The 23,284-nt window shown below is 45.2% G+C and overlaps 1 protein-coding gene across 1 annotated transcript in view; it reads left to right on the top strand.

Moving 5' to 3' along the window:
* LOC141133979 (uncharacterized) overlaps positions 1 to 23,284 on the top strand; it is a 145,053-nt gene that overhangs the window by 61,159 nt on the left and 60,610 nt on the right. The window contains exons 3-4 of the mRNA XM_073623579.1: positions 2,939 to 3,241; positions 17,793 to 18,131. Coding sequence (XP_073479680.1) covers positions 2,939 to 3,241; positions 17,793 to 18,131 — 642 coding nt within the window. The remainder of the gene's footprint in view (positions 1 to 2,938; positions 3,242 to 17,792; positions 18,132 to 23,284) is intronic.

Raw genomic sequence — 23,284 nt, 5'->3', positions numbered from 1 at the left:
TTATCTATGTGTATGTGTTTAGATGCCGTGATGGCCCGTGCATTAAGGGTGCACGGGCGCCACCCCCCCTCTCCTGCCACCCCTCTATCACCAATAGATAGATTCATGCATTGAATCTATCTATGGCCGCCGCTGCCACCCCCTATTTGGGCACAGGGAACCTAAATTACAGCGGCGGGGGGTGTTTTTGAAGCACCGGATTAGAGCCATAGGCTCTAATAGGCATCAAAAAAGGTGACCTCACAGGCCACTCAGCTGTGTTAGAAAAGCGAATGACTATTCGCTCTACTAACACTAAACTGCCTCTCCGCCAATCAGGTGCTCGGGTCTGTTACCCATCACCTGATTGGCTGAAACGACAGGCGCCGCTATTGGACGCCTATCAGGAGGAGAGGACGGGAGATGAGGACAGCAGGAGACGCATGGAGGATCCCACTCGTCGCAGTCACCCGCTGCCCCACCAAGACAGGGTAAGTGCCGGTGAGCAGTCAGGGGTCACACTGGGGGCATTCAAGGGCACACTGGCAGCATTTGATGGGCACACGGGCAGCATTTGATGGGCACACTGGCTGCGTTTGATGGGCACAGTGGCAGCATTTGGCACAGTGGCTGCAATTGATGGCACACTGGCAGCATTTAATGGGCACAGTGGCAGCGTTTGATGGCACAGTGGCAGCATTTAATTGGCACACTGGCAGCATTTAATGGGCACACTGGCAGCATTTAATGGGCACACTGGCAGCGTTTGATGGGCACAGTGGCTGCGTTTGATGGGCATAGTGGCAGCGTTTGGCACAGTGGCTGCAATTGATGGGCACAGTGGCTGCGTTTGATGGGCACAGTGGCAGCGTTTGGCACAGTGGCTGTGTTTGATGGCACACTGGCAGCATTTAAGTGGCACAGTGGCTGCAATTGATGGGCACAGTGGCTGCAATTGATGATTTTTTTTCAAAAAATGTTTGCGCCCCCAAAAAAATTTTGAGCACCAGCCGCCACTGTTTAGATGTTATGTATGCACATTTTATGTATGCACGTTTAATCCTGACACCCTATATTTGTACAATCAGGACTGATTTTTCTTTTTCTTGCTCGTTCAAAGTACCAGCAACAAAATGCTGTTCCTCTGAAAAGCGATCCATGCTCAGATCACTTTTCAGAGGCATTTGACTGCGGGTAAAGAGGCAATATGTTGCCTCCTGACCACCTGTTTTAACCCCTTAAAGTGATTGTAAAGGTTTTTTTTTTTAAAATAACAAACATGTCATACCTTCATTGTGCAGTTAGTTTTGCACAGAGTGGCCCCGAACACCGACTTCTGGGGTCCCTCGGTGGCTCTCGCAGCTCCTCCTCTTATCAGACATCCCCCTAGGTAAAGCGCTGTCCAGGGGTCAGGGGGGCCCTTCATGATTTCTTGCATCAGGGCCCTGAAGGTTTTAGTTATGCCACTGGTCCACAGCACGTTCTCCCAAAAGGGTTTTGGCTTCCTCAGGTAAATTTAGGCAAACTCTTTGATCAATTTTTCTCATCCAGTGAGACTAGATACAGTGCTGCGGGCTGTAAACTTCTTCACGATGTTTTCTCACAGTGGACACAGGAACATTAAGATCTCTGGAGATGGACGTGTAACCTTGAGATTGTCCATTCTTTTTCACAGTTTTTGTTCTGAAATCCTCAGACAATTATTTGCTGCTCTTTCTCTTCTCCATGCTCCACGTGGCACACAGAAACACACAACAGAGAGGTTAAGTACATTTTTCACAATTTTAACTGGTTGCCAGTATGATTTCTATATTGTCAGCACCTGTTACTTGATACAGGTGAGTTTAATTACACATTACAGGAACATCACAAACTTGGAATGCAATTATTTCTTACAATTTTGAGGAGGTGCCAATAATTTTGTCCATTTTTGGAGTTTTGCGTGGAATGTGTCCGATTTGGCTTTTTGTTTCTCCACTTGTTTGTGTCATACCAATACAGACGTAAGAAATAAACATGAGAACGCCTAAACATTTGTAATTGCAACAATTTTCGGGGCAAGGTGGTGCATTATCTGACAGAAGTGCAGGGGTTCCAATATTTTCAGCAATGACTATATATATATATATATATATTACTATAACCAATCTGCATAAAAAAAAAAAAGAATATGGTGACAATTATAAAATCATAAAGTGACAATTATATTGCAAGAAATTATTTTTGTGCAAAAAACCCCTCTTTTCTGTGCAATAAAGTGCTGTTGTGCTCTGTTCCCAGGATGTCTGTGCATCCACTACGTGAAAGAATGTAAACATTCTTCACTCACCAGATATTATTGACTCCCCTACCTTATAGTAAAGAAAGTCTTCTGGGCTGGTAGGTCTTTTATGGGGGACCTATCCCACTACGGTGTCCTCCGGTGGCTCCCACTGGTGCAGATTACCTCCAATAGTGGTTCCAGAGCTCCAAAACTATATTTTGCAGGTATACAATAAATGGAGAGAAAGCTCCTCGTAGTGTAAAATCCTTTGATAATTTATTCTTTATAAGGCATTTTACAAGGTAAAAACTAATAAAAGTTAGTAATATAAAACTAAAACTAAAAAGCGGCACTCTTTGGTAAAAAAAAATGCCTCTTTTTGTTAAAAGTAATGGACGCTGCCGGTTACCTGGCATGATTTCCACTCTGTGGGCCGGAAGTGATGCACGGGAGAGTCAACTTGATGCCTTTCGTTATCTATGTGCAACGTTCAAAAGCTAAAAAGGCTTGTATCATTTTCACTGTAAGCTTAAACTTTTCAAAAGTTGGTGACTGTACAGAAGAACCAAGAAGTAAACATTAGCACAGAAAAATGGGAAGCCATAACAACTGGTGTTATAAAAACCTGCAACCTTTTCACTTCTCACATTTAATAATAGAACCTGTGTTTCAATAGTTGTTACTTACCTGTTGTAGAGTCTACAGATGAAGAACTGGTGAAGTTTAGATTGGTTGGGAATGACATGCTGATGTACTGTAAAAGATTCACCAAAGCCAGCAATTTCCAGTGGAAGTGGATGTCCTCTGACTTACAAAGCACAGCAACAATTAAAATAGAAAATAACAAAATAATAAGTGAGCAGAATTTTCAAAGTCGTCTGGAATTTTCCCCTGGCTCAGCGTTAAAACTTTTACCTGTGACTTTTGGAGACGCCGGAAAATATGAATGCCATTTTTCTGACCATATTGGGAAGACTATACATCTCATTACCATCAAAGGTAATTTTAATTAATTTGTGGTCAACAAACTATAATGATCTTTTAAAACTGAAAAATGCAGCCAGGCACACAGGCTCATTCACATGTTTTCCTTAAAGACCAGTCTATGGGTTGTTGTTTTTATTTTTGGAGGACTTGGATAGGGATGAGGGAATTAGGTGGCATATTCTGAAAACAAGAGTTATGTACACTTGAGGAATTAGGTATTCTTCAGGACGAGCTATAATGAAGTCTGTGCTTGTACATAGTAGACTTTAGCTTTAAAACCCTTTCATGCCTAAGCCCATTTCTGACATTTGTTGCTTACAAGTTAAAATCCATATTTTTTGCTAGAAAATACTTAGAACCCCAAACATTATATATATTTATTTAGCAGAGACCTTAGAGAACAAAATGGCAATTGTTGCAAATTTTTCGTCACACGGTATTTGCGTAGCCGTCTTTCAAATGCAATTTTTTTGGGAAAAATACACTTTCATTAATTAAAAAAAAAAAAAAAAAACAAACAGTAAAGTTAGACCAATTTTTTTGTATAATGTAAAAGATGATGTTACGCTAAGTAAATAGATACCTAACATGTCATGCTTTAAAATTGCACACAATTGCGCTCGTGGAATGGCGACAAACTACGGTACTTAAAAATCTCCATAGGTGACGCTTTACAAAAATTTAACGGTTACCAGGTTAGAGTTACAGAGGAGATATTCTGCTAGCATTAGTGCTCTCATTCTGATGATCGCAGTGATACCTCACATGTGGGATTCGAACACCGTTTACATTTGTGGGCACGACTTACATATGTGTTTTCTTTGCTGAGCGAGCATGCGGGGACAGGGGCACTTTTTTTTTTTTACTTTTTTTTTAACATTGTCCCGTTAAAAAAAATCTGATCACTTTTATTGCTGTCACAAGTAATGTAAACATCCCTTTTGACAATGACAGGTGGTGACAAGACCCCGAATCCCTCCTTTACACTTAAAAGTATTGAGATCGCCAAAATCTGCATTTCTGAATACTGTAACATTTTTTTTAAATCGACGCCATTGGCAGCTGAGTAAACCAGAAGTGACGTTGTTTCTGAGATTTTACATTGGAGACCTGATCGTCCTGGTGGGATGGGAGGCCTGGGAAGAGCGGCGGGAAGGGGGGATGTCCCCTCCTGCTCCTTTAGGATAACAGCTGAGCAGCTTTTAGCTGCATCAGTTGTTATCACTAAAAAGCCAACCGACGGCTCTAAAAAATGGTACCAGGGTGATGCCTGCGGCTGCAGGCATCACTCCGGTATAACCCCTTCGAGCTGAGAATGCAAATTTGCATAGGTCGGCGTGAAGAGGTTAAGTTAGTCGTAGTAGTAGCAGTGGTAGTTAAACTTTAAATTCCTTTCTTAGGGCCACAAGAGCAGAGTCCCTTTAAGTGGAAGAATATATGGACAAAAATCTTCAGGCCACCAGCTGGTATCCCCTTTAAATAGACCCGCAGCTGACTTTCTCTAGCACCTGAGGGGTAGCAAAAGCACAAAGGTGTCCAAGATCTCTGAAGCCTCTGTACTCACACAAGGCCCAAAGACAGCTGGTTGCTAAAGATGAGCTTCGAGTTCGAGTTGAACTCATGCTCGACTCGAACATCGGCTGTTCGCCAGTTCGCCGAACAGCGAACAATTTGGGGTGTTCGCAGCAAATTCGAAAGCTGCGGAACACCCTTTAAAAGTCTATGGGAGAAATCAAAAGTGCTAATTTTAAAGGCTTATATGCATGGTACTGTCATAAAAATTGTTCGGGGACCTGGGTCCTGCCCCAGGGGACATGGATCAATGCAAAAAAAAGTTTTAAAAATGGCCGTTTTTCGGGAGCAGTGATTTTTAATAATGCTTAAAGTGAAACAATAAGTGTAATATTTCTTTAAATTTCGTACCTGGGGGGTGTCCATAGTATGCCTGTAAAGGGGCGCATGCTTCCCATGTTTAGAACAGTCTGACAGCAAAATGACATTTTAAAGGAAAAAAGTCATATAAAACTACTCGCGGCTATTAATGAATTGTCAGTCCGACAATACACATAAAAGTTAATTGATAAAAACGGCATTGGATTTCCCCACAGGGGAACCCCGAACCCAAATGTAAAAAAAAACCATGGCATGGGGGTCCCCCTAAATTCCATACCAGGTCCTTCAGGTCTGGTATGGATATTAAGGGGAACCCCGTGCCAAATTATTTTTTTTTAAATGGCTTGGGGGTCCCCCTCAAAATCCATACCAGACCCTTCAGGTCTGGTATGGATTTTAAGGGGAACCCCGCGCCAAAATTTTTTAAAAAATGGCGTGGGGTCCCCCCAAAAATCCATACCAGACCCTTATCCGAGCACGCAACCTGGCAGGCTGCAGGAAAAGAGGGGGGGCGAGAGAGCGCCCCCCCCCTCCTGAACCGTACCAAGCCACATGCCCTAAACATTGGGAGGGTGCTTTGGGGTCCCCCCAAAGCACCTTGTCCCCATGTTGATGGGGACAAGGACCTCATCCCCACAACCCTTGCCCAGTGGTTGTGGGGGTCTGCGGGCGGAGGGCTTATCGGTATTTGGAAGCCCCTTTTAACAAGGGGACCCCCAGATCCCGGCCCCCCATGTGTGAAATGGTAAGGGGGTACAAAAGTACCCCTACCATTTCACACAAAAAAGTGTCAAAATTTTTAAAAATGACAAGAGACAGTTTTTGACAATTCCTTTATTTAAAGTCTTCTTCTTTCCATCTTTTTTCTTCTATCTTCTTTCTTCTATCTTCCTTCGGTTTCCTCCTCCATCTTCTTCTTCCTCTGGTTCTTTCTCCGATCCTCTGCTTCTTGCTCTCGTCTGGCATCTTCCTCTGTGGCGTCTTCTTCCCTTCTTCGTTCTCGGGCCGCTCCGCATCCATGATGGGAGGCTCCTGCTGTGTGACGCTTCTTGTCTTCTGACACCAGTTACGTAACAGATGACCCGCCCACTCTGACATCACGGGGAAACCGATAGGGGAGTCCCCGTTAAGTCCCCATGCATCAGAGGGGGCGGGGTCACGGTGGCCCCGCCTTCCATTATTTAAGAAGTGTCAGAAGACGAGAAGCGTCACACAGTGGGAGCCTCCCATCATGGATGCGGAGTGGCCCGAGAACGAAGAAGGGAAGAGGACACCGCGGAGGAAGATGCCAGACAAGAACACCGGAGCAAGAAGCAGAGGATCAGAGGAAGAACCAGGGGAAGAAGAAGATGGAGGAAGAAACCGAATCAAGATAGAAGAAAGAAGATGGAAAGAAGAAGACTTTAAATAAAGGAATTGTCAAAAACTCTCTCTTGTAATTTTTAACATTTTTGACACTTTTTTTGTGAAATGGTAGGACCATTTCACATGGGGGGGCGGGATCTGGGGGTCCCCTTGTTAAAGGGGGCTTCCAGATTCTGATAAGCCCCTCGCCCGCAGACCCCCACAACCACCGGGCAAGGGTTGTGGGGATGAGGCCCTTGTCCCCATCTACATGGGGACAAGGTGCTTTTGGGGGGACCCCAAAGCACCCTCCCAATGTTGAGGGCATGTGGCCTCATACAGTTCAGGAGGGGGGCGCTCTCTTGTCCCCCCTCTTTTCCTGCGGCCTGCCAGGTTGCGTGCTCGGATAAGGGTCTGGTATGGATTTTTGGGGGAACCCCACGCCATTTTTTTTATTTTGGCGCGGGGTTCCCCTTAAAATCCATACCAGACCTGAAGTGTCTGGTATGGATTTTGAGGGGGACCCCCACGCCATTTTTTTTTTAATTTTGGTGCGGGGTTCCCCTTAATATCCATACCAGACCTGAAGGGCCTGGTATGGAATTTAGGGGGACCCCCACGACATTTTTTTTTAAATTTTAGTTCGGGGTTCCCCTGTGGGGAAATCCCATGCCGTTTTTATCAATGAACTTTTATATGTATCGTCAGACTGACAATTCATTAATCGCAGCGAGTAGTTTTATATTACTTTTTTCCTTTGAAATGTCATTTTGCTGTCAGACTGTTCTAAACACGGGAAACTTGCGCCCCTTTACAGGCATACTATAGACAGTCCCCAGGTATGAAATTTAAAGGAATATTACACTTTTATTGTTTCACTTTAAGCATTATTAAAATCACTGCTCCCGAAAAAAGGCCGTTTTTAAAACACTTTTTATGACAATAACTTGCATATAAGCCTTTAAAATTAGCACTTTTGATTATTCATGTTCGAGTCCCATAGACTTTAATGGTGTTCGCGTGTTCGAACTAATCTTTTGCCTGTTTGCATGTTCTGGTGCGAACCAAACAGGGGAGTGTTTGGCTCATCCCTACTGGTTGCCTACTTTCAACCAAGCAACACCTTACTCCGGTGATACCAGACCGGATCTCCAGCGACAGTTCCCCTCAGTCAGTTAGTTCCAAGGTGTCAGAATCCAGGCCCTCGGGTTGCCCATCTAAGGCCTCACGACAGCAGACATAACAGCAACTTTGTCTGGGAGGGCAGCATGTCCTTGCAGGCTAGACCTCTCCAGGAAAAGACCCTGAGCTTAGGGGCGGCATACCTAGAGCATTTGGCACCTGGGGCAGATCCTATATCTGGCACCCCGCAGGCGAGCAGGTGGCGCACCGCACGTCGACATGCTGTCATGTGTGGCCTGGAACCCGAAAGAATCCTCCCTCCTCTGCTCCCTCGGGTGGCCAGGCCCCTCCTCCTCCTCTGCAAAAACAGTGCTGATCGACCCGAGGATTGTCATTGGGTGCCAGACATGTAATACATGTAACTGGCAGTGGCACACTTACTAACTGCCACTGCCAGTGGCATCAATAGAGTTGGTGTCTTCTGGTGCCGTAAAAAATTGTGTCACCCCCCCAAAAAAATGTTTTTCGGTTTTCTGAAAGTGCACCAAAGATGCAGCATGCGGGACTTTTGGTGCGCTTTCAGAAAATGCAGAAATAAAATGAGCAACCTAACAGAAATCTATAGGACTGCAGCTATAACTACGGGTAAAATGTAGGAAGACCTCCTTTACATTACACAGACCCCGTACCTCTGGACCCCTTTACATTAGACAGCTCCGTACCTCTGGACCCCTTTACATTACACAGCCTCCATACCTCTGGACCCCTTTACATTAGACAGCTCCGTACCTCTGGACCCCTTTACATTACACAGCCCCCCGTACCTCTGGACCCCTTTACATTAGGCAACTCCATACCTCTGGACTCCTTTACATTACACAGTCCCTGCACTTCTGGAGCCCTTTGCATTGTACGTGTCCACACCTTTGTATCCCTTTACATTACACAGCCCCCTCCCCACACCTTTGGACCCCTTTACATTACACAGCCCCTCTCCCACACCTCTGGACCCCTTTGCATCACACAGCCCCCCTCCACACCTCTGGACCCCTTTACATTACACAGCTCCCCCCACACACCTCTGGACACCGTCACATTACACAGCCCCTCTCCCACACCTCTGGACCCCTTTGCATCACACAGCCCCCCTCCACACCTCTGGACCCCTTTACATTACACAGCTCCCCCCACACACCTCTGGACACCGTCACATTACACAGCCCTCCTCACACCTCTGGACCCCTTTGCATTGCACAGCTCACACCCCCCCACCCCACCCCCTCCACAGCTTTGCCCCTTCCTACCTTATTCGAGCATGCAGAGTGGGAGACACAGGAGAGCGGAGCAGGGAGCAGGGAACAGAACGGGAGAGAGAAACAGCAATGCTGAATAGCAACCAGTCACCTGCTGGTTAACTTGGAAAGTTAACTCCGGCAGCTCCCATTCTGCCTCCTGCTACACTCTTCTGTGTTAGTAAACAGTGGAGGCAATCCGGTGGCCAGCCCTGGGTGTCACACCTAAGCGGTGGATGGACTGCCCCTCCCCCCCATTGGTACGCCACTGGTTACGAAAGCTCCATTCAACTCTCTTGTTCTTGTACCAAACTGCCCTCATTAGCTTCCCCTCATTTTATGTTTTGGTTTTTTTTTTGGTTTTTTTTGTTTACAAAAAAGAAGAAAAACATGAAAAAATAGGAAAAAACATTTAAATCCAAAGTGCACAAATAAATCAGATACACACAAAAGGAAAAATACACAAATGCAAAGTTAACTGGAAAAAAGAAACTAAATACATCAAAAATCTCAACACTCTCTGGTCTGAATAAAGAATAAAAAAGGCAAGATTGCCATGTTTGGATAATTAGAGACATATTTTACATACATTTTTCAGTGCAATTCCTATTTCTGCGTAGCTATCTCTTCATACTGTTCAAGCATCAATGTCTTTTATTTTAATATAATAAATTAGATTTATTTTAAATTATGTTACCTGCTTCTTTGCTACTTTTGCTTTCTAGTAACATGCAGAATCCTAAAAAACTTTATATCTGTTGGGCAGAGGTTAAATGTTGAGCTCTATTATGGGTTTTGGACTGATGACTTTACATCCCTTTAGAAGCCGACTTATCCTGACAGTATAAAAGTATAAATATTAGAATCTGCATAAATATAGTCAACCTCCCCCCTTCCTCCGTTTTCAGACTAGGCAGCTCAGAGCGGCTCTGGTGACTGTGGACATCATGCCAACCTACACCCCCCACCCTGGTGTTTTCTTCACCAGGGAAAAAATCCTTCGGTCATCCACCACAGTTGTTTTCCGTGGTCTTCCGGGTCTATGTTTTTGCTTTCTCTCTGATGGGTTTGTTTTGTTTTTTCAGCCTAATGATGGCTTTCTTCACTGATAGTGACACCTCTTTGGATCTGATATTGAGAGTTGACAGCAACAGATTCCAAATGAAAATAGCACACTTGAAATGAACTCTGGACCTTTTATCTGCTCCTTGTAAATGGGATAATGAGGGAATAACACACGCCTGGCCATGGAACAGCTGAGCAGCCAATTGTCCCATTACTTTTGGTCCCTTAAAAAGTGGGAGGCACATTTACAAACTGTTTTAATTCCTACACCATTCACCTGATTTGGATGTAAATACCCTCAAATCAAGCTCAAAGTCTGAAGTTAAAGCACATCTTGTTTGTTTCATTTGAAATCCATTGTGGTGGTGTATAGAGCCAAAAAGATTGGAATTGTGTCATCTATTCTCCCAATATCACTTGTCCCAATATTTATGGACCTGACTGTATTTTTTGACTGGAGTTCAGCTTTAAATACTTTTGAGTCACATAAATGGAACAAACATGCTGAAAATGGGTTCCAGAAAAGTTCCAGAATTACTTATCTTTAGAGCTGTACAAGTTCTGTGACCTAGACAGCATTGAAGCCAAACCATCTGTCAAGAACCATGAAACAGACGGAGACTAAATATGCAGTAAAAATCACACCTTTTAATAAAATGTTAAAAATGGTACAACTGGTAAACATAGTCGAAACATAGCCAGCGTTCGGTAGCGAAATCGGGTGGTCAGAACAAGCCGGGAAATCAGGAAGCGAGAGATAAGCGTAGTCAGAGGCAGCAGACAGGATCAGGAACCAGAAGGGACATCAGCCAGGCAAGTTTTCAACAGGAACACAGCAGAGACTCTCTAGATATTTTGACCAAGGCGAAGGCATTGAAGAAATGAACCAGGCAGTTTAAATAACCAAAAGGGGCTGGTTGTGGGCTTGACTGACGAGCAGGAGATGATCAACAGGTGAGCCACTGTGTAACGATGAGTACTGGCAATTAACCGACAGCTGAGCAACCTGAGCACAGAGAAGGGAGGGGTGAGAGCCCAGCCCTGACAGTACCCCTCCTCAATGACCCTTCCCCCTCGGAGGACCACCAGGTTTGAGGGGTAGACTCTCTAGATATGTTGACCAAGGCAAAGGCATTGAAGAAATGAACCAGGCAGTTTAAATAGCCAAAAGTGGCTGGTTGTGGGCTTGACTGATGAGCAGGAGATGATCAACAGGTGAGCCACTGTGGAACGATGAGTACTGGCAATTAACCGACAGCTGAGCAACCTGAGCACAGAGAAGGGAGGGCTGAGAGCCCAGCCCTGACAGTACCCCTCCTCAATGACCCCTCCCCCTCAGAGGACCACCAGGTTTGAGGGGTAAACTATGGAAAGCATGGAGGAGGACAGGAGCATGTACATCCGAGGATGAGACCCAAGAGAGTTCCTCCGGACCATACCATTTCCAATTAACCAGGTACTGTATGCGCCCACAGAACTTACAGGAGTCAATGATCCATTTTATCTCATACTCCTCATGGTTCTTGAACTGCACCGGGCGAGGACTTGGTACCGAGGTGGTGAAGCGGTTGCACACCAAAGGTTTTAATAAGGAGACAGGAAAAACATTTGAAATACCCATGTTAGAAGGAAGGTCCAATGTGTAAGCCACTGGGTTGATCCTGCGGAGAATACGGAAAGGCCAAATAAATCATGGTGCCAGTTTCAGAGAGGTAACACGGAGTCGGAAGTTACGAGATGACAGCCAGACCCTCTCCCCAACCTGGTAGGAAGGCGCAGGTATGCGTCAGCAGTCAGCATGGAGTCTGTACCTCTCACTGGCACATTGCAAGGACTCTTGGACCTGCACCCAAGAGGAACGAAGATCACGGAGATGCTCCTCTAATGCAGGAATTCTTTGAGGAACAAATGAGACAGGTAACATGGATGGTTGGGAACCATAATTCGCCATAAACAGAGACAATCGGGAAGCAGTATTGACGGCACTATTGTAAACAAACTCCACCCAAGGTAGGAGGTCTGACCAGTTGTTATGGTGGTCAGAAATATAGCAGCGTACAAACTGCTCCAAGGCTTGGTTGGTTGGCTCATTCTGCGGCCCCATTGTCCAAGGCCTCTCTCCATTGGGTAGTGGTTGTAGGAGGCCCACTGGAAGGTGTCGTGGTGTCTTACTCTGTGCACACACGGAACAAGTGGCTACAAAGCTGGTTACATCAGCATGGACACTAGACCACCAGAATTGTTGAGAAATAGCTCAAATTAGTTGATTCTTCCCTAAGTGGCCAGCCGCTTTGGGAGAATGGTATGTCTGGAGCAAAGCAGTGTGGAGATTCTCAGGGACAAAGTAGCGGTCACCAGGTTTCTCGGGAGGAGGCTAGATCTGAGCGGCAAGGATTCTGTCACCCAAAGGTGAGATGAGACTGGTGCGTACAGTAGCTAGAATGCAATCGGGAGGTATTACAGGAACATGCACTGACTCAATCTTGGAAGCTGAGGAAAATTGTTGCAACAATGCATCAGCCTTTACATTCTTAGTACCGGGTAAGAATGAGACTATGTAATTGAAGCTTGACAGGAAAAGAGCCCACCACACTCTTCTGGGAGATAAGCGTTTAGCCTCAGACAAGAATGTGAGATTCTTATGGTCAGTCAAAATGAGGACCAGCACAGTGGTATCTTCGAGGAGATGCCTCCATTCTTAAAGAGCTAAAATGATAGCTAACAATTCTCTGTCCCCAAGCTCGTAATTGCATTCTGCGGGAGACAATTTCTACCTCTCAGAGGTAGGACATTTAAACAGAAGGGCGCCCACTCCAGTCTCGGATGCATCAACCTTAAAGAATGAAAGGTAGCACTTCTGGGAGATAAGCGTTTAGCCTCAGACAAAAATGTGAGATTCTTATGGTCAGTCAAAATGAGGACCAGCACAGTGGTATCTTCGAGGAGATACCTCCATTCTTAAAGAGCTAAAATGATAGCTAACAATTCTCTGTCCCCAATCTCGTAATTGCATTCTGCAGGAGACAATTTCTACCTCTCAGAGGTAGGACATTTAAACGGAAGGGCGCCCACTCCAGTCTCAGATGCATCAACCTTAAAGAATGAAAGGTAGCACTTATGGGAGATAAGCGTTTAGCCTCAGACAAAAATGTGAGATTCTTATGGTCAGTCAAAATGAGGACCAGCACAGTGGTACCTGCAAGGAGATGCCTCAATTCTTAAAGAGCTAAAATGATAGCTAACAATTCTCTGTCCCCAATCTCGTAATTGCATTCTGCAGGAGACAATTTCTACCTCTCAGAGGTAGTACATTTAAACAGAAGGGCGCCCACTCCAGTCTCTAATGCATCAACCTTAAAGAATGAAAGGTAGCATAGGATCAGGATGTGCCAGCACAGGAGCTGAAACAAAGGCAGCCTTGAGGGCTTTAATAGAATCCGGAGACCAATTCTATGGGTTACTGTCTTTTCTGGTCATATAAGTCAGGAGTTTGACCAAATAAGAGAAGTTCTGAATACATTTCTGATAATAATTGGCAAAGCCATGAAAACGTTGCAACGGATGTAGACCCACTGGTCGAGGCCACTGTAGAACTACAGATCATTTCTCTGGGTCCATCGAAAAACCGGCAGTAGAAATGTCATAACCCAGAAATTTACCCTGTTCACGATGAAACTGGCACTTTTCCAACTTACATTGCAGGTTATTATCTCTCAGCCTCTGTAGCACACGTAAGACATCTGTGTGGTGGCTCTCTAGGGATTTAGAATATATGAGAATATTGTCGAGATAAACCACCACACATTGCTGCAACATATCTCGGAGAACATCGTTGATGAACTCCTGTAAAACTGCAGGAGCGTTGCAAAGACCAAACAGCATTGCGAGTTATTCGTAATGTCCTGTCCTGGTGTTAAACGCAGTTTTCCATTCTTTGCCTTCCTTGATCCTCACAAGATTGTATGCCCCTCTCAGCTCGAGCTTTGTGAAAACTGTTAGTCCCTTGAGGCAGTCAAATAATTCCCTAATCAATGGAATCGAATAGGCATTCTTTATCATTTTTCAATTAGGACCCCTATAATCGATACAAGGTCTCAGTTCACCACTCTTCTTTTTCACAAAGAAGAAGCCAGCACCAGCAGGAGAAAAGAATTTTCAGATAAACCCTCGAGAAAGTGTGTCAGCAACATAGTCTTCCATAGCTCTATCCTCTGAGACAGACAAAGGGTAAACCCGGCCATGGGGAGGCATAGCACCAGGTTGAAGGTCAATTGTGCAATCATATGACCGGTGTGGAGGCAAACTACTGGCTTGACCCTTGTCAAAGATATCACTAAATTTGCGGTACTCCTCTGGTAAGGAGGAGAGGGAAGAGGTGCACAAGACCTTAGCCACTTTCCGAAAACATGTCTTACTGCATTGTGGCGACCAGGAAAGAACCTCAGCACAAAGCCAATCTAAAGAGGGGTTGTGCCTCTGAAACCAAGGATAACCAATAACCACCGGATAATTAGGAGAGGAAATGACTTGAAATTGGATTATCTCATGGTGAAGAGCCCCTTTGGCCATGGTCAATGGAGCAGTCTCATGAGTCACATGGGCAGGCTGTAGAGGTCTCCCATCAATAGCCTCAATGGCAAGTGGAGTGGCACAAAGCTGCAGTGAAATCAAGTGCTTAGACACAAAGTGTCAGGGAAATGGCCATAGAACTGGCAATCCTGCCAGTACCCGTCATGGTCGCTCCCGGGCGAATCCCCGTGCGCATGTGGGCACACAGGTGCGTGACGACGGGTGCACGCAAGTGCACAACGGCGGGTGCACGTGCGCACCGTGACAATTGTTGGTGCCCTCAGATGCATGCAGGTTGCTGGATTATCGTCAGCTTCCTGTGTCTCCTGTACATACTATCTGTATCTGATTCCTGTTTACTACCCGGCTTGCCTGACTCCTTCTGCTCTCTGCCTGCATCGACCACCAGCTTGAATTTGACTATTTTCCAGTCTCTGCACCTGTACCTTTGTTTGTCTGCATGGTGTTTGACCCCTGGCCTGGCTACTGACTCTGTTCCTGGTTTATCCTGCTCTACCTCACCTCAGACTGATCCTGTTGTGTATGACCCCTGGCCTGGCTATTGACTTTGTTCCTGGTTGCTCCACTGGGACCTCTCCTCGCATGGCTGCCCAATCAGCTTATCCAGTGCACCCCAGCTGCCCTCTGCTACCCAGCTACCCAGCAGCAGCACTAGGCAATCCGTGCACCTTTGGGAACTGTACTACCTGTCTCACTTCCAGGGGTACGCTGCACTTAGCCGCAAGGGGCGCCCTCTCAGCAATCTGGCCTTGCACCCAGGACTTGACACAAAGGCACTGTCTATGAACAGGCCTGCAGCTCCAGAATGGATAAGAGCCCGTGTATTGATGGATGACTCAGACCATGAAAGGGTAACTGGAACTAGAGGCTTATCCTTCAAGGTAACTGGGGATGTAACAATTCCACCTTACAGGACCTCAGGTGCAAGTGTTTCCCGGACAGGTAGGACAAGACTTCAAGAAGTGACCTGCCTGGCCACAATAACTCCCTCCTCCTAAAGGCCCTCTCATCTGCAGAGAGATGTGTGAAGCCCAACTGCATGGGTTCTTCTTCACTGGCAGACTCGGTACCAGGAGGCATGGGAGGTGAGGAAGGCAAGGGTGGGACTGCAAAGCTCGGAGCCAAACATACAGGAGGCTTCCACAAGCGCTCCTTTAAAGGAAGGTTTCTCTTGGAGTCTGGAGTCAATAAAAATGGCAAACCTGATCAACTTCTCCAGATCTGTAGGTATGTCTCGGGTTGCTATCTCATCTTTGATGTTATCTGAGAGACCGTGAGAAAAAGCAGCCACGAGGGCCTCATTGTTCCAAGCTACCTCTGCTGCCAGAGTACGAAATTCAATGGTATAATCGGCAACAGTTCTCGTACTCTGTTTGATGGACATGAGGCCCTTGGCAACAGAAGTGGAGTGTATAGGAATGTCAAATACCATTTTAAAGGAAGCCACACACTCTGGGTAACTCAGGACAATGGGTTTTTGCATCTCCCATAAAGGGTTTGCCCAAGCCAAGGCTCTGATCAAAAAGCAAAGAAATAATGAACTCTATTTTGCTTTTGTCCGTGAGGAATGCCTGTGGCAGCATCTCAAAGTATATCCCAACCTGGTTCAGAAACCCCCTGCATTGAACTTGATCGCCCCAAATCGATAGGGAAGCAGAGTGGAACCAAATATACCTCTTACAGAGGTAATATTTGAGGTGGGTGCCTGCACAGAGACTGGAGAAGCAGCAGGGATGGCCTGCGACACAGGTTATACCGGAACAGCCACAGTGGGAAGATCCAGGTGAGCAGTGCGAATCAGGAGCATCTGTAACGCTATGGCAAACTGATCCATGTGGTGATCCTGCTCATTCAACCTGAAAAAAATATTACTACTAGGTGGATTGCCTGCATCTTCTGAATTCATGGCCTTCGCCTACTGTCAGGAACCATGAAACAAACGGAGATAGATGCAGTAAAAATCACACATTTTAATAAAATGGTAAAAATAGTCAAATGGTAAACGTAGTCAAAACATAGCCAGGGTCTGGTAGCCAAATCGGGTAGTCAGAACAAGCCAGGAAATCAGGAAGCCAGAGATCAGTGTAGTCAGAGGCAGCAGACAGGATTAGGAACCAGAAGGGATGTCAGCCAGGCAAGTTTTTAACAGGAACACAGCAGGAAGTCTCTAGATATGTTGACCAAGGTGAAGGCAATGCATTGAAGAAATAAACCAGGCAGTTTAAATAACCAGAAGGGGCTGGCTGTGGGCTTGACTGAGAGTCCAGACCTGACACCATCAATGTGACAGTCAGGGATCTAGCATTCTTAAAAAGGAATTTCAGCATTGGCAGCCCTGAATATTCTCTCATGGTAAAGTCCCTTTAATCCATGTCATGTTTATGTGAATTTTAGACATGCTGTGTTTTTGAAAGACTAAATTCAGCTTGAATCCAGGTCACTAGCCCAAATGCAGTATGCACGGTCTTTTGCTTGCACCCATTTGTTAATTAGGAGCAGCTTCTGCTTAATTTTTTTATGTTTAGAAGAGTAGTGCAAGCATTGTGCTTGCACCACTCTTTGTGAATTACCCCAAATGTATTGACACCGCCCTCCTAATCCATGCTCCTGGCCCCTAATCTACATGCAGGGTGCCTGGACGCATGGATTTCAATGTTTTTTTTTTTTTTTTTGAAGCACATGATTAGAGCCTGAGGCTCTAATTGGCTTCAAAAAGGCTGAGCTGGGGGTGCAGTGAGCCCACCCAGTTGTGTGACAATAGCGAATTAATATTCACTATTGTCTTCCTGTTTCTTCTCCCAGGCAATCAAGAAGCGGGTCCTAAGACCCGACTGGCCCGACAGGAGAAGCGACAGTATTGGCCGGGAGCAGAAGCAGGGGAAAGCCACTGAGGAGGAGATGCAGGGGGAAGCTGACAAAGCTGTCCGCGACCTGGGTGGTGAAAGGGCAGGGCTGGTGGGCGGACGGGCGAGCAATGGGGTTTTTTTTCGCAGATCTACCGAGCGACGGGGGTGTGTGACCGATCAACCGACCGAACGGTGGGGGGGTTGGGTGGTTTGTTTGCCGCCCCCCAAAAAAATGGAGTAGCAGCCGCCACTGCTTTTCACTTGCACTAGAAGACACAGAAGATGTCATACAGCACTTCTGGTATGAACAAACATTGGACTCCATTAACTGAAGTTCCCCTTTGAGATGTCTGCCCATGTACTGTAAATGTTACTTGCTTATAAATACATTAACATCATTCTTTGTTTTAGTGACTGCATATCCCACAACAGAATTTTTCCATGGACAACCTGTGTTACTGACGTGTTCACTGTCCTATCCCTTACCTAAGAATGATATTGTGCTTGTCTGGGCCAAAACAACTAACATGCATTCAGTTCCTCTAAAGACTCATATTCTGAAAAATGAAGAAACAAATAGCAGTGTGTTAGTTGAAGATGACAGTATGGAGAATATAAAGTGGACATGTATCGTTTTTCATGAAGGGACTTTGGTGGCTTTCATACCAGTGGAACTACAGTATAAGCACAATGCATATGAATATACTACAGTGATTTATAAAACATCACTAAATCCAACCACAGATGAAGGTATGTTTAATTTATTTAATTGATAAAGTTCCTGATTGGTATACAGTATTTAAACGGACCCTGTCAGTACCATAAAGGTGACAAACAAGCTGTAGCACTTAGTGGAGCCTGCCCATATCTTTACATGAACTCTCTAGTGCCAAAATGATCATCTTACAAGTCTGGAATTCAGTCTGTTGCTGGAGGGGTAGCATAAAGGCATGGACCATGGACAGCTACAGCCTGTTGAGTCCTTTTTTTATGCTGATTTCTCACATAAAATATTGTATCTCGCTAACTGTATGCACGTTATATGTGTAATAATAGTAGTCAGTATATTAATCCTCTTTTTTATTTCATACGTCTTTATTAAAGGTGAAGTAAACCCGGATGGGATTTACTTCCTCTTTAATCCCCTGCAAAGTAAAAGCATAATGGGCTAGTATGCATCACATACTAGCCTATTATGGGCCACTTACCTGAAAACGAAGCCCGCAATGTCCCTGCTGGTGGCTGTGTCCATCTTCACCCCTCTCTCTTCTGGTGCCGTGGACTCTGGCTCTCTGACTGTCCGGAGTCGCATGACGTCACTTACGTGCATTCGCGTGGCAGCCGACGGTCACGGCACGGGCCCTATAGAAACGCCGACCGTGCAGGTTTAGGAGATATTTCCAGTACCTACAGGTAAGCTTTATTATAGGCTTACCTGTAGGTAAAAGTGCTGTGTAAAGCCTCATAAACACGATCAGATTTTCCGCAGAAAAAACCTCTGACTTTTGTCCTAAGGCGTGTGCCTGGATTTGTCTTGCATACAAACGGCAAGGAATTGTCAGCCAACAAACATGAACGTAGTGACGTACTACGTGGTTTTTTAGCTCTTTAGCACAACCCTTTGGGCTCCTTCTGCTAATTTCATTTTAGTAGGAGCTTGGTGAGTGTTGATTCGTGCTTTTCATTTAGCACTTTTCAGTTCACGATTTTCATTTCGTACTTTTCAGTTCGTTTCTGAATGGCTGTTCATCAACCAGACATGTTGCGGAATCGGAGGAGATAACATGTTATTTATTATTGGCCTTGGAGTTATTGCTTTGACCCAAGCCCAGTCCAGGAACAGGAGGAGGAGGATTTCTTGGACCAAAAATTGGTTGCTTTATTAATCGCGACCAGTTATGTTATATGCCTTTGCTGCGGGAGCTCCAGGAGAATAACCCGGATGATTTTCGGAATTATCTCCGGATGATGGACCCCTGCTTTCACCAACTCTTGGCATTGCTGACCCCTTATATTAAGAAGCAGGACACATGGGGGGGGGCGTGGCCGGATGTGATCAAGGCAGCACGCATCTCTTCACAGCTCCGTGTATCCTGACATAATCCGCTGAATTGGAGCATCTTAATCTGGGCATAAACAGGACCGGCATCTGGGGGAAGGTCGGAGGAACGCGGGGATGCAGTCTTCTGCTTCTAAAAAGCTACAGAAGGCCCACAAAGATCAGCTCCAGACCCGCTCCACTAAGGATACGAACCGAGACTCCGCCCCCGCCATCTTGTCTTCACGAAAGGCAGAGCAGCGCGCCAAACACACAACGGCCAAGATGACCAGCTACTAACGGTGGACACGGAGGCGATCACCAGGCCAATCCTGGAGGCCATCAACGCTAGTAAGTCAGAACTAATGGGGAGAATAGATCACTTGTCGTCTGAATGCACACTAATCAGACATGACCTTGATAAAATTAGAGGCAGGCTCACCACGGTGGAAGATAGGGGTTGAAGATACATCCCATACTCAGAGTACCCATATTGCTGAACTCCGTGACCTGGTGCGCTCCCTTCACCACAGAGCAGATGACGCTGAAGACCGCCAGAGAAGGAACAATATCAGGGTAGTGGGCCTGCCAGAGGGAGCTGAGAGAGACAGGCCAGTACTGTTTGCTGAGGCACTTTTTAAAAATCTACTCTCACTGAAAGATTTACCCCCCACTTACATAGTGGAAAGAGCGCATAGGGTCCCTACTGGAAAAAGACCCCCAGGAGCCTTCCCCAAACCATTTTTGGTCAGGTTCCTGAACTATAGGGACAGGGACATGATCTTGGCAACATCCAGGAAAACTAAAGAATTGAAACACGAAAATGCCAGGGTAATGCTATTTCGCGATTTTTCAGCTGCCACTCAACAACAACGTCGCTCCTTTAATTATGTCCGCAGAAGGCTCCGTGAAAAGGAGGTGCAGTACAGCATGCTGTACCCAAGCAGGCTCAGGGTACAGTACAAAGGCAATGTGAAGTTTTTTGATAATCCTGCAGAAGCGTGTGACTGGCTGGATAAGGAACTTTCCTAACTGCAGACTGCACAAAGGTGCTCTTTGACTACAGGTGGTATGAGCAAGGAAGATTCAGGATTCTGATTGCACCCGTTGTGCAGGTTATGGATAGATGCCACTGAACTCACACAAGGTTTTTGGGACACACATACAGGAGAATTGCTGCTTAATCATTTAAAAGGCACTACTTCACAGAGGCATAAAAGACATTCCCAGCAAACGTCTCATCCACGTAAGGAAGGTTGTATGCCAAATCTGACACAGGATGGAAAAGCAAGCACTCTGGAGCTCCCCGTGGATTGAGGTGAAGGAAAAGGAATGCACTTTAAAGGGGTTGCAACTACACTGCTGCTGATTTATGTCTCTTTCTACTTGTCATTTTCATTTTTTACCTGAAACACTTATTTCATGAGGAGTATTATTTTTTTTTGGCCATTTTGTCCATTTTGTCCCTTTTTTCTCATTTTTTACTTTTCATTTTTAATTTTATACATTGTACCCTCATGTTCCGAGTTCCAAAGGTTACTCTTGCAGCTTTACATAGCGGGAAAATACCTCCATTTGAGGTTGTGATTCAACTGGCCCTTATACAGGTTTTAACACGCATTCATTTGCTTTAACGCTCCAGCATATGTACTGATCGGAGCACATGGAAGTTGAGAAAACACCGAATGGACACTGCCAGACTTTTGATCGATGCGGCTGGAACTCACCGCAAGTTTTTTGTTTTTTGGGATGAAGCCACATGCCGGAACTTTTTGTGTTTTTTTGGTTTTGTTTTCTGGTATAATAGCAGGGAGGGAAATATATGTCTACTTGTCACAGCTCATATATTTAATGCTACTCTAAGGTATATTTTTCCGGAAAGCAAACTAATGGAAAAGGTCATCACTGAAAAGGAGGGAGGAGTTTCACTCAAATATTGTAACGTTATTCATACTGGTGTAGTAAAAAATGGCGGATAAATTAAACATTGTGTCTTGGAACTTCAGGGGCCTGAATCATAAATGTAAAAGGGCCTTTGTGTTCCAATACTTAAAGCAATTAAAACCACACATAATGTTTTTGCAGGAGACGCATCTAGATGGAAGCAGGGTGATGACTCTGTGCAAACCGTGGATACAGAGAGCTTTGCATTCTACTTATTCCATCTTTGCCAGAGGCGTATCCATGCTTATAAGCAAGGCAATCCCATGCAACATCCACCAAGTTATAACTGATCCTGATGGAAGATATGTGGCGGTGGTAGTGGATGTGTATTACTGTCGGTTGTTACTGGTGAATATCTACATGCCTCCCCCATTCCAGGCTCAGTTGTTATATGACATGCTGACCCGACTGGCCCAGTTTTTACACCTTCCCCTGCTCCTGATGGGAGATTTCAATGCCGTGTAGGATGCGGCGTTGGATTCTTCCAATCCGGGTAGGATAAGTTCAGCTGACTTAAATGGGTGGGTCTCAATGGCTGGTTTGGTTGAGCTGTGGAGATGAAAACATGCGACAATTAGATGCTACTCCCACATGTCATTGTCGCACAAATCTGCAGCGAGAATTGATCTGGTTTTTGGTAATGATAATATTTTACAGTATGTGGACAGTGTTGATTATTTAACAGGTGGTCTTTCTAATCATAATCCTCTCTCTCTTACCCTGTCCTTTCCGACAGAGGCGAGAAGGGGAAGCTGTCGCCTCTCTGTTGGTTGGTTACAAAATGAACACGTGGCAGCCCAAATAGAGGAAAAAATAAAGACTTACTGGTTTACTAATGTAGACACCGCAGAACCACCAATAGTATGGGACGCCTTTAAGGCGGTACTAGAGGAGAATGTATATCAGCCATAAAAACAGCAACGGTCAATGAAAATGAGGAGTTAAATACTTTAAAACAGAATGAAAGGGAGTGTGAGGAGGCTCATGTGGGATCCCCTACTGAGGCCTCGTATGAGGCGCTGCTGCAGGCGAGAAAGTGCCTATCCCTTCATGTCAATAGTCTGACAAGCTCTGAGATGACAAAAACTGCACATACAATGTTTGCAGACGGGGACAAAAATGGTAAACTCCTGGCTATGTTAGTGGCAGACCAACGACCCATCACTCACATCCCTGTCATCAAGGATAAGCGAGGTAATATGGTCGCCGATCCAGCTGAAATTATGAAGGAGTTTATTGATTTCTTCTCATCCTTATACTCACCCATCCCTGACTATGACTAAGAAGCAATGTATTCACTGTTAGCGGGGTTACCTATCCCGAAACTGACTGAAGAAGACTGTAATATATTAGAAGCCAAGATAACAATCAAGGAGTTACAGGCGGCAATATTCGCCTTCCCGCCTAATAAGGCCCCCCAGGCTGACGGGTTTCCCGTTGATTTCTATAAAGCAAATGTAGAACAGCTGGCATTACGACTTAACTGGTTACTATAATACTGCTTAGACAATTCCTCACTACCAAACTCCATGCTGGAGGCGTACATGATCCTCTTACTGAAACCAGGGAAAGACCTGACGGACTGTGCATCTTATCGCCCCATAGCACTTTTAAATACCGACTTAAAGATTCTAACCAAACTATTCAAAAGATGATAAAAAAGAAATATATGTGGCGCTACCCCACTTAATAAACAATAGCCAATGATCCTAAGATAAGTAGTAACTGAAATAAGAATAAAATGATCAACAATAGTGACACAATGATGGAATGTGGACACTGACAGTGCTAACATAAAACAAAGCAGTGAAGTGGATAAATTCTAGAGTGCAATGTGCATAAAAATGAAGACCATATGAGCATGGCAAGGAAAGCAAAAATAAGTGAACTAGTAAATACTGAAGTAACCAAAAATGTTGAA

The sequence above is a fragment of the Aquarana catesbeiana genome, linkage group LG03 (genome assembly GCF_042186555.1).
Source record: "Aquarana catesbeiana isolate 2022-GZ linkage group LG03, ASM4218655v1, whole genome shotgun sequence".
NCBI lineage: Eukaryota > Metazoa > Chordata > Amphibia > Anura > Ranidae > Aquarana > Aquarana catesbeiana.
Note: the sequence above shows the minus strand (reverse complement) of the source record. Positions and strands in the feature narration are given on the sequence as shown.